This window comes from Globicephala melas, chromosome 4 (assembly GCF_963455315.2).
Source record: "Globicephala melas chromosome 4, mGloMel1.2, whole genome shotgun sequence".
Classification (NCBI taxonomy): Eukaryota; Metazoa; Chordata; class Mammalia; order Artiodactyla; family Delphinidae; genus Globicephala; species Globicephala melas.
This window is the reverse complement of record NC_083317.1, coordinates 116,499,029-116,511,678: the sequence shown is the minus strand read 5'-3', so window position 1 is coordinate 116,511,678 and position 12,650 is coordinate 116,499,029. Positions and strand designations below refer to the sequence as shown.

The 12,650-nt window shown below is 38.4% G+C and overlaps 1 protein-coding gene across 2 annotated transcripts in view; it reads right to left on the bottom strand.

Moving 5' to 3' along the window:
* Window positions 1–12,650, bottom strand: part of WWTR1 (WW domain containing transcription regulator 1) — a 203,636-nt gene that overhangs the window by 189,144 nt on the left and 1,842 nt on the right. The window contains exons 4-5 of one of the 2 annotated variants that reach the window (XM_030873256.2): window positions 10,107–10,280; window positions 1,607–5,664 (exon numbers count right to left, since the gene is read on the bottom strand). In XM_030873256.2, coding sequence (XP_030729116.1) covers window positions 5,467–5,664; window positions 10,107–10,280 — 372 coding nt within the window. In that variant the 3' untranslated portion in view covers window positions 1,607–5,466. Of the gene's footprint in view, window positions 1–1,606; window positions 5,665–10,106; window positions 10,281–12,650 lie in introns of those variants that run through there. The other variant, XM_060298500.2, reaches the window with a different exon arrangement.

The window sequence follows — 12,650 nt, the reverse complement described above, 5'->3', positions numbered from 1 at the left end:
ACCCTTAAGGGTCTAAACATTAAAAAAAACCTTTTAATTACATTGCTTATATTGTGAGACAAATCATCTTCACCTTTTTGGGGAAGTATATGGTGACTCACTAATTTATTTTTTTTAGGTACTCAAAACATCGTCTACAAGCTTTTTTAGTTTAGTCTATGCATTGTTACAACAGCCTAGCTGCAAATCAAGTAATTTTATTATGTTGCAGCACTTACACTCACTTGAGCTTTGTAAGAACTTTTTATTTGGAATAAAAGCTTATGGTTTGCAGACCATGCCAGGAAACCACATCCTAACCATCTATACTTGTTCCAATGAAACTCAAAGACTTCCCTGGATTTTCTTTTCTTCATTCTCTGAATTTTAATCTGTGTTTTTAGCCTTTGAGTTAACTGAGAAGCCTTTTCGTTCTGTGAACTAAGCACATTCCTTCAAAACCACAGGCATCCACTTCTCATTGGATTTATGACAATCACAACATTGGCATGCAGGTATTAAAAAAACTCAATTTGCTTTTCCCATCACACCTCTGGTTACCTCAGGGAACCCCTCTTCAGTGGAAAAGGGGTAAAGATAATTTCTGTCATCTAAACCATGTCCAAGTACTCCACAGTATTCTGTAGCGATCTGTCCTTTCCTCTGTACATTTCTACAGCTCTAGCCATTGAATCATATTAAAAGTTTTGCTCTCCAGAAGAAGGTGGAGTTTCAAAGAAAAGTGGTTCCAACAGACAGCTTCCCTTCCCTTCTTCAGAATAGCCCCCTTAGGATACTCCTTTCTGCAGCCTGATGAGTTTATGAATTAAACTATTTTCAAGGATGGAATGGCCTGAGAGGATTCTAAACTTTAGGACTTCACCCTTTGTTCGACACACAACATGGGTTATTCTGAGTATTTAATAAATATTTAATGCAGTGGAGTCCGTACCTTTGTAAAAAAAAAAAAAAAGAGCTAGAAAAGGTTTTAAAATTTGCTTTGTTTTCCTATCAGCACAATGTCATACATAAATGGGTGGATTATACCTCAAAGTAAAAGAGTAAAGAGTAAGAAAAATTAAGAAGAAAAGAGGTAGAAGCTCTCACGTGGTTTGTGAGAAAGGGCAAAAATCCTTTTCTTGGCGTTGCCTCTTTTTAGCTGATGGTTGGGCAGACTGTTCTGCAGAAGATATGGTAACTGCAGGATAGGGAAATGAAAATTGTAGTCTTTGCAACTAAAACATTTCAATTTAGGTGCAAGTATAATAAAAGTGCATGGCCTCCCACTCTGATAGCCACATAATTAGCAATATTTCTAATGATAACATAATTTACACTATAATTATTAAAACATTTATCTTATAGAAAGTTAATTGGGTTTAAAATGGCAACAACCTGATAGAAGCCAAGTTTCAGAATACATTAATGCAGATATTTGTATTCCCGATGCTCCTTTTTACTTTAGGTCCATTAAGGAAATAAAATTACTTTTCCTATATTTCCCCATTATGGTAAGTAGGATCTTACGGACTCGTGGCTACCAAACATAATTAAGTCATTTTAGTTCCTGAGCAGAGAGGACTGGAGCTATACAAACATAAAACAAAGAGCCATTGGTATTCAGTGATTGAATCACTAAATATATATACTTTATTGCCATAAAGTACATCGTTTTCTCATCTCGAAGTAGTACATACTATTTTGCAAAGCTGAGAAATAATGGGTTTCTTCTGCTTTTATAATTAAAACATTGCTCTCGAAGTTTGTAAAGCTCACGGAAGTAACCACGTTAATGGTGAAGCTGGGCTTCCTTGTTTTAAGGAAAGTATTTAGGTTTGAACATAACGGTCATGGTGGTTTTAAAATGAATATATTTAAACTAGAGGCAATGTAGTATGATACCATTTTTACCAAAATATTTTCTACCATTAATGAAAGAAAGGAAAAGGGATGACAGTAACCTATTACTATGGAAACTGTGGAAGGATAAGCTAAAGAGAGACTTAAATATATATATAAAAAAAAAAGTACAGAGAAGAGTGCATACATTATAGCAGGAAGATTTTATACAGCAGCTGACAGATCTTCCTGACCATGAAGGCTATGAGAAACTACAAAGAAGTATTATGTGTTTTCTCCTGGAGATTAAAAACAACTCCACTTAGATATAATATTACCTAGAAAAAGAGACCTGGCTTAGCTAGTATCTTGAGATTCCCATGCTTCTTTCACTGGTGTGGAGAAAAAAAGACGGAAAAAAGAGACTCTAGACCAAGCCTATAGGTAAAACCCTCAGCGTGTCTACCTGAGCCCTATGGGGACTAGGCAGTTTTGAATAGCTGAGTTTTCTGGAGAGTTATATGTATATCATTCTAAGAATTAAAATTTTCCATAAAGGTACTACTAAAAATGTACTTAAATTCCCTGATCTTTTTTCTTCTTCCTTTAGACTTCAAAAAAATTTTTTTGTTATTCAAACTCAGTATAGAAATCAGGTAACATTTTCTGTTTCTTAAATAGAGTATATGAGACAGAATTCAAGGCTACAAAATAGTGAGATCCTCAGTCTACACAAGTATTTTCTAAAGCCCAATACTATGCTAAACATTCTATATATGTGGTCTCACTTGGTCTCTACAAGCCAGTGAGATAGGTGTTATTACTCCTATTTTAAAGATGAAGAAAACAAGGCTTTGGGAATTTATCAAGGACCCCAAAGAAGCCACAGAGCCTAAAATTCAAACCCTTTTGTCCAGTTCCAAAGACTGACCTCTTAACCTTCTCATAGGGTTATATACTAAAGGGCCACACGCTGCTATAAATGTTAAGGGCTCCCACACGTGCATCCCTTACACACACTTAATGATTTTTCAAACTTTCCTTGGTATCCGGTTCTCACTTTTCAGTTTTCAAAGAAGTATATTTTCTTCTTATGGTATCCCCACCACTTTTCTAGTTTGCTGCTTTATATTTACCTAAGCCTGGAAATATCAATAACAAAACAAGCTCATGGAATTTTGTGAAACACAAAGGAGACTTCCAATGGGTGAAGTATCTGTAGAACTTTGTGATTATACATATTGATTATTTCCTACTCACCGCTCTGTTCTGAGAGATGAGATGTTACTATTCTGGCTTTGAGACATAAAAGCTATTACACTTGTCTAAACATGCATCAGCAAATCCTAAAAAATTAGCATACTCATAACCCAAAATGTTTTAACAAACATTTAGACAGTTACAGATGGAAAGGAACATCCCAGAGTCAAGAAACCTGGTCATATATGAGAGTAGAATAGTGACTGCATCTGCAGAAAATACGTTCATGTACAAGTTACAAAAAAAATCAAATGTGCCATAAAACAAACAAGGCAGAGGAATGCATAAGGGTGTGGAGTGTCCAAACAAGAAAAGGAAGAGGCTCATTAGATGGTCTGTAAAAAAAACGTGGGTCCCACATTCAAAAGGAAGTTAGGAGATTGCTCCCAACTCACTCTGGCCCAAAAAGGCAAAAAAGGCAGAACATCAGAAAGAATAACAAAGTACAGCCAGAGGAGACCGGGGGAGTTTGATACAAATAAAAAAAGACTAACATGTGCTTTGTTGTTTTGCTTGGGGTAGGAACAGTGGATACGGAGGAAGAAGAAAGGTTGCCCTAAGGAGACACAGGGATATTATTTCAGTCTTGGCTGGAGTCAGCCCTGCTTATCTCCCACCAAATGTGGACAAATAAGAAGCCTCACAGAGGCTATTTTCATCATATAAGCTGGGCAGGCATGTTGCTTTTAAACCTGATGACATATGCTACTATTTCATGTAATATATAAAGTTTCCTTTTGTTTGTGAGGTTGTTAATATGAAAGCTTGATTAATCAAGTTATCACTATAATTAAAAATTATCTGATTATAGTTTGCTAATATCTGATATTATAGTTATTTTGCAACTGCAGAACATATATGTATGGGGTGACCCAGATGCCTGCAGGGGGATGATGGGTGGCAATATCAATTGTGCTTTTCTTCCACTGGCCTCTGTTTCCGGCTGGGCTCTACTTTAACAGAAAGAAGAAACATGATGTCACTTTGACCTGAAAATCTCTAACTCTTAGAAGGCAAAGTATTGATAGAGCTTAGAGTACAGTTTAGAGTCTGACGTTTCTAAAGACCTTCCTGAGTTGCTGCATGGGATGAGATTCTCAGAATAAGGTCTTGGCTAGATATTTAAGACTGAACCCCAGTTTCTACCCTTCCATACGACTTTCTCCTTAAGTCTGTTACTCCTTAAGCCTCCTTGTGTCTCCTTAAGTTTCCCTGTGTCCCTGTACTCTATGAGGCTGACCTGACACATCAGCATCTGAATTTTTCAGGCTCACAGCTTACAGTTACCCACTAAAAAGCAAAACAAAACAAAAATCAAGTTTGTAAGGAAGAAGGGATATTTGCTTGGAATGTAGTAAACATGGCCTCTCTTTGCCCTCTATATACTTTATTCGAACAGAATTATAAAAAGTGACTATAATTTACATCCAGATAATTAAGAATTGATTACATTATGTCTGCATCCATTGTTTATAAATGTAAATGACGGTGTATCTCTTAGATGCTTTGGATAATAGGGAAAAAAAGCAGTCCTTAATAAAATGCAATATATTCACACAAATTTGAGTACTATTTAAGCTTATTATCCATGGCAACTTAAACTTAAGCAACATGGTAAATACTTACTATATTCACAGGCAAAGAAAAATGCAAGAACTGCCTAAATATAGCATTAAAAAAATTTATATTCACTTCCACCTATTCTGTGGCTGTTAACATCATGGGGTGCTTTTAAAGGTCACAAACATTAAACTGTCTAGGAATATTCTGAATAGTAATAGCATTACATTGTGAACTTTTCTGTCAAATTTAGGCCAATAAGGAGGAAAATAATAAAGTTAAGTAGTCAGAAAAGTATCAAAAAAAGTACAGTCATTTATATATACAGAGGATTTGAACAGTATAGATTCACTTCCAGTTGATTCAATCCTATTTACACATTTAAAATATAAAATACATCTTTTTTTTTTTTGCGGTACGCGGGCCTCTCACTGTCGTGGCCGTGGCCCCTCCCGCCGCGGAGCACAGGCTCCGGACTCGCTGGCTCAGCGGCCATGGCTCACGGGCCCAGCCGCTCCGCGGCATGTGGGATCTTCCCGGACCGGGGCATGAACCCATGTCCCCTGCGTCAGCAGGCGGACTCCCAACCACTGCGCCACCAGGGAAGCCCCAAAATACATCTTAATTGTCAAGAAGCTGACCACATTTAGCACCAGGAAAGGAAATTTACTTAGCCTTTGATCATGACCTCAGTATCTTCACACAGGAAAAGAAATGTTATGAAATCTCTATGTATTTATCACTATCAATTAAAAAATTTATTTTGAAAAGTAACTGCTGCATATCATCAATTCACAAGTGATTCTAAGGGAAGGAAACAAGTTGGGACTACTTGATATTGCGCACAACTCTCCTACAGTGGTTTGTTTTCATTTCTTCCAAGGCTTGTTCCAATTGCTGAACCAAATGAAGCAGGGTGGCTGGGTCTGTCTGCAGAACTTGGGTGTTGTGATCTCCGTTCTGATTAAGGTGCAGCTTTAGAGTCACTGATGGTTTCATCTGTTGCCTGAGGCTTCTGCTTGCAAGCTTGATTTCAAATGGAATAAGAGCATAAGGACTATTTAATAATCATGCTAAACATATAATAATTACATTATACCATACATAAAAATCTAATTTCAGATGAATCACAGACTTCAAAAAGAAGAGTAAACTTTAAAACCTTTGGAAAGAGGGACTTCCCTGGTGGCGCAGTGGTTAAGAATCCGCCTGCTGATACAGGGAACATGGGTTCGAGCCCTGGTCCAGGAAGATTCCACATGCCGCGGAGCAACTAAGCCCGTGCACCACAACTACTGAAGCCTGTGCGCCTAGAGCCCATGCTCTGCAACAAGAGAAGCCACCACATTGAGAAGCCCGTGCACCGCAATGAAGAGTAGCCCCCGCTCGCCACAACTAGAGAAAGCCTGTGCGCAGCAACAAAGACCCAAGGCAGCCAAAGATAAATAAATAAAATAAGTTTATATTAAAAAAAAAAAACTTTGGGAAAAAAGAAAAAGAAAAAAAGAAACCAGAACGTATAGTCAATCAGGATGTATAGTCAGCATGGAAGGGTTTCTTAAACATGATATTAAAAAAAAAACCATAAAGAAAAAAACTGATACATTGAACAATCATTAAAATTTCTTCGAAGGATACCTAAAAATGGTGGAAAAACAAGCCACAAACTGAGAAAAGATATTTTGTAACACATACAACCAAAAAAAAAAAAAACAAAAAAAAAACTTAGTATCAAGAATGTATGAAGGGGCTTTCCTGGTGGCGCAGTGGTTGAGAGTCCGCCTGCCAATGCAGGGGACACGGGTTTGTGCCCCGGTCCGGGAGGATCCCACATGCTGCGGAGCGGCTGGGCCCGTGAGCCATGGCCACTGGGCCTGCGCGTCCAGAGCCTGTGCTCTGCAACGGGAGAGGCCACAACAGTGAGAGGCCCACGTACTGCAAAAAAAAAAAAGAATGTACGAAGAACTGCTCTGATTTAATACAAACCCCACAAAACCAAGAAAAAATTGTACAGAGACCTATCTAAGCACTCTGCAGAAGTAACACAAATAGATAAACATAGGAAATATGTTCAACTTTATTACAAATCAGTAAAATGGCCAATAAAATCGTAAGATACTGTTTATCTGACTTGCAAGAATTAGAAACCTGTCCATACAGAGCACTGTAAGGTGATGGTAATGAAAACTCTCATCCACTGCTGGTGAGAGTGATGACAGAATCACTTTGGAAAACGTATACATGACCAGCAATTCCACTCCTAGGTATTTACCTTAAACTCTTACACATATACACATATTCATAATAGTATTTGCTTCCAAGAGTCCAAAACTAGACAAATCTCAAATATTCTTTAACAACAGAATGGATAAATTGAGAATATTCATACAGTGAAATGCTTACTAAATGACAGCAAAAGAAGTGAACTACAGCAACATGAATTGTCATGAATAAATCTAAAAAGAAAACGTTCAATCAAAAAAGCAAGTTGCAGGGCTTCCCTGGTGGCACAGTGGTTAAGAATCCACCTGCCAATGCAGGGGACACGGATTCAAGCCCTGGTCCGGGAAGATCCCACATGCCGCGGAGCAACTAAGCCCATGAGCCACATCTGGTGAGCCCGCATGCCGCAACTACTGAAGCCCGCGTGCCTGGAGCCCATGCTCCACAACAAGAGAAGCCGCCTGAGCACCGCAAGGAAGAGTAGACCCCACTCGCCGCAACTAGAGAAAGCCCGTGTGCAGCAACGAAGACCCCAACACAGCCAACAATAAAAAAAGACCAAAAAAAAAAAAAAAAGCAAGTTGCAGAAGAATACATGAAAATCTAAAAACTATACAGTCTAGTGAAAATATATATATTAAAAAAACTATAAAGAAAAGATTAACAGAAAATTCAGGATAATAGTTACCCTTACGGGGCTCGGAGGGGGTTGTAATTTGGGGAGGTGATTCAAAGGTACTGAATGACAGTACTACAGGATAAAGAACAGTAGCCCACAAAGTTTTTCTTTCCACAAAGTTCTTGATATGGACTGATTTTTTTAATGGGGATGAAATTCTGTCCTTCTCCCTGTAAAAATAACAGCAGCAACTTTAAAAGGATCAGCCCTAAAGGTAACATGCTCCTGCACTGGTCTCAGATGCATTCAATTCACTGATGCTATTTAACAAGTGCTGGCAACTTATGAAGTATGGGAAATGCTTCTATTAGAAACTAACCTATGATGATTCATTTATTTCCCATCAGCAACTGCACAATAATTAGCTGGTAACTATCCATTTGCTACCAGTCTCCATGAGATAAGTCAGCTACTCAAAAATGAAAGGTTCTATATCCTGTTACTAGTTTCCTAGCAATTTATCTGGTCTTCATCTGACAAGACTTCTCTTCCTTCCTTCCTTGAGCTCAGTAAATCCATTAGTTCTCTGAGTAGCTTTTTCAGCCCTTAAATACACCTCACCACATGGCAATATTCATTCAATATACCCTCAACATTAAACTGTATTAGTCCTTGCAGTAACACAGCAATTCAAACTCATTTTACTGGGCAAATGAACTCTCTTGAGTCTAATTTTAGAAATTTCAATTGCCTAAGTTTCTAACTTCTAAAAATGTCTTAATAATGGAAAAACTCAAAGCAAATCAATAAAGCTGAAAAAAGAACCTCTAAGGGCTACTGGAACCCAAAAGTCAGAAGCTATCTCCACATAAGGGAGGGATACAAGATAAACTAGTGCTGAAGTTTATGAACATGACCATCCCCAAATCTCCTCCACCTGGTTATTATGAGAGGACATAAACATAAAGGCATAACCACAGTGATCTCTTCCTCCCCGTGAGCCCCACAGGAGCTGCTGCTTCTAAGGTCTCCAAGAGCATAAACTGTGTCAAGTTCTTTGCTGTAGCCACACCACTTGGCACATGATAGGTGTACAAGAAATATTTAATAAATAACACGGTTAAGAAGCTGCTGACCACCTCTCCGTATTTATATTCAGTACTGAATGCCTATTATGTGTCAGGCATTGTGTCGGAGACACAGTAGTGAACAAGACACAGCACTTACCGTCAAGGAGCCTATAATCTATTTATACTTTCTCCTGTGTTAATATATATTCAAGCACTCAACACACTGGGATATAACTGCTAAACTCTAATGGAATTTCTATAACCTATCTGGGCCATTCAAATGAGGAAGAATCCACTATTACAGCAGTTTACAAACTTTATTGCACATTAGAATTACCTGGGTGACAGGGGAGCTTTAAAAAATCCTGATACCCAGGCCAAACTCCACACCAATAAATCAGAACCTCTAGGGTAGAACGCAGACATCAGAATTTTTAAAGTTCCCTGGGTTATTCCAGTGTGCAATCAGGTTTGGGAACTAGGGAGCTATCCCACATATTCATTTGTTCATTCCCATATCCACGTGGGCCTTTACAACTTATGCTGTCTCCTCTGTCAAGAATATTACGCTGGTTTTCTCTATCCATTCATTTTTCTGAAATTTCACCTCCTTTTCTTGAAGCTTTTCTGGATCATGCCAGTGTACACTGAACTACCTGAGCTATATAGCTTTTTTGAAATACTCAGCTGTACCTTCATTTATACAATTCTATTCTTTTTTTCCCCTCCAGAACCTTATTTCACAACTACCTTTAATTACTAGTTATTTTGAGAACACTAATATCCCTAACCAGATAACATCTTTTCCAGCTGAGAAAGTGTCTTACACTTCTTTTGTGTCCCAAAGCATTCAGAACGGCTCTGATTACAGCTGATTAGTGAGTGGATGGCATTCAGCAAACATCTATTAACTAACTTATCTGTCACTGCTTGAGAAAGGGCTTCACGTGATAGTCTGAAATATCCCTTTTGGTTATTTATGTGGCTTTAAAAACAACTCAATCTCACAAAAAGGCGGCAGACACAGAAGAATATTTATTGAATCATTCCATGTATAGAAAGTTAAAGAGCAGGAAAAAGTAATCTGTGCATCAGAAGTCCGGACGCTAGTTACCTTTGAAAAGAAGGATAGGGGAAGTAATTGGTAGGAGGCAAGGAGGATGCTTCTGAGGTGCTGGTCATGGGTAAGTGTTGGTTTCATGAGTGTTTTCACCACATAATCCATTGGGCTGTATATTGACCTGTGTACTTTTTTACATATGTGTTTTATTTAGACAGAAAGGTCTTAAAAAGCTAAGCACCACTTTAAAAATATGGATAGCCATCTGCTTTTGCAAATAACCTATTTCTTATAAACTTCACAAATTAAGCCAATGTGAACACATTAAAAATATAAGAAAATGAACTATTTGGGAAATGGTCTAAAAATGAACATTAAAAAACTAAAGTTTCAAACCAGAGTTTGGTTAAGATGGTAAAGAACACAAGAAGCCTCAGGACATAAACCTAAAATAAATCTTATATTCTATGTCAGGTTTAAAAAAAAATAGTCATACCTGTACATCTAGTCGCCACTCAAGGCTGTGGTAACTGGGAAGGTCTGGTGCCAGTTCACTCAAGATAGTTCTGATCTCTTTTCTGTTGTCCAGATAAAGCTGAAGCAACAATTTGTTCAGTTCCTCAGAGAATCCAAGAACAAAAACCGAGTCTTGGAAATCCAGTTCGGAAATCTAAAAGTGAATCGAGTTTAACAGAACATCAAAATTTATTTTTGTCTAGGAAATGCTGAAATACTGGATACATGCAAAAGAATATGAAATCCCTTAATTCTTTCTGTCTAATAAAAGAAATAACACTCCTTAGTAAAAGGCAACCCTTGCCCACTATTCCAAATTCCGAGTTTCTGATACATAAAAATAAGCAACAAAAACAAAAATAAACTAGTGGGACTATTTCAAATTAAAAAGCTTCTGGGGGCTTCCCTGGTGGCACAGTGAATAAGAATCTGCCTGCCAATGCAGGGGACACAGGTTCGATCCCTGGTCCGGGAAGACCCCACATGCTGCAGAGCAACCAAGCCCGTGCGCCACAACTACTGAGCCTGCCCTCTAGAGCCCACAAGCCACAACTACTGAAGCCTGCGTGCCTAGAGCCCGTGCTCCGCAACAAGAGAAGCCACCGCAATGAGAAGCCCGCACACCGCAATGAAGAGTAGCCCCCACTCACCACAACTAGAGAAAGCCCGCACGCAGCAATGAAGGCCCAACGCAGCCAAAAATAAATAAATAAATTTATAATAAAAAATTTAAAAAATAAAAAGCTTCTGCAGGGCAAAGGAAAGCATCAACAAAATAAAAAGGCAACCTACTGAATAAGAGAAAATATTTGCAAATTATATATCTGATAAAAGGTTCATATCCAAAAAATATGAAGAACTCATATAATTCAATAGCCAAAAAACCAAACAATTTGATTAAAAAATGGGCAGAAGATCTGAATACACATTTTCCAAAGAACACATACAGATGGCCAACAGGTACATGAAAAGATGCTCAACATCATTAATCATCAGGGAAATGCAAGTCAAAATCACAATGAGATGTCACCTCACACCTGTTGGAATGGCTCTTATCAGAAAGACAAGAGGTAAGTGTTGGCGAGGATGTGGAGAAAAGGGAACCCTCGTGCACTGCTGGTGGGAATGTAAATTGGTGCAGCCACCATGGAGAACAGTATGGAGGGTCCTCAAAAAATTAAAAATCGAACTGCCACATGATCCAGCAATTCTACTTCTGGGTATTTATCCAAGAAAACAAAAACACTAACTTGAACAGATACATGTGCCACCATGTTCACTGCATCACTATTTACAATAGCTAAGATAAGGAAACAAACTCATTGTCCATCAATGGAAGAATGGATAAAGAAATTGTAGCATATATACACAATGGAATATTATCCACCATAAGAAAAAATGAAAGAATAAAATCTTGCCGTTTGCAACAACATGGATGGAACTCAAGGGCATTATGCTAAGTGAATTAAGTCAGACAAAGGAATACTGTATGAGCTCTCTTACATGTCAAATCTTAAAAAACAAAACCAAAAAACCCACCAAGGTCATAGATACTGAGAACAGATTGGTGGTTGCCAGAGGCAGGGAGTAGGAGGTGGGATGGGAGAAATAGGTGGAATGGTGTCAAAAGGCTTTTTTAAAAAAAAAACGCTTAGTGAGAGAATGAGGGCTCCTGGTTTGGGTAAGTCCTAGTGGGATACTCAGATGCTGACTGGACACAAAGAAATCATATATTTGACCAGGACAGGGAGCTGGGAGAGAAGGGCATGGAGACACAGTTTTGCTGCCCAATGGTTCAGCATTACTGGGGACCAATCCTAATACTGGCACTGACCCTCAATAGGATATAAGGAAGCTGCCAACAGCAGCCTTACTTTTACTTCCTTATTGGATGATTGAAGTGAGGAGGGGATAGAAAGGTAGAGAAAAGGTAGAGAAAGCACAGTCTTTCTCTTTGCTCCTCTTCCTTTCGTTGTATTCACCTCAGTCACTTTAACTCTACTTTCCTTGCTCTTTTCCAATTTCTGCATGTCACCCTTTCTTTTTCAGGTTTGTTAATGTCATTAGACTTGTTTCTGTTTATAATAGCATAGGCTTGTGTATTTTATCCCTTCAACAAATATTTTCTGAGATCCTACTGTGGGATAGGTCTTGTGCTACGAAGACAGAGCTTAACAAAACAAACAGGCTCATTGCCTTTGTGGAGGAGATTATAGTCCTTGGGGCCGGGCAGGTTGGGTTAGCTGACCAATCACACCAGGTGGTCTGTCAGAAGATTCAGTTTGACTACACAGAAGAGCAAGAAGCTAGAGATCTATTCTCAGGAGGAGAGCAGCCAGGAAAGCTCTGGATAGGGCCAGAAAGGATTGCTTAGGGCAGCAAAAATGAGTTCCCCATATCAATTAATGGAACATGGATTTATGGGACAGGGCATTTGCTGTGGACCACCTGTAAGTGTAATATTTTAGAAAGTCTGACAAAAGGGATCTATGAAATAAATTTTTTATGTAGTTGCTCATAACCA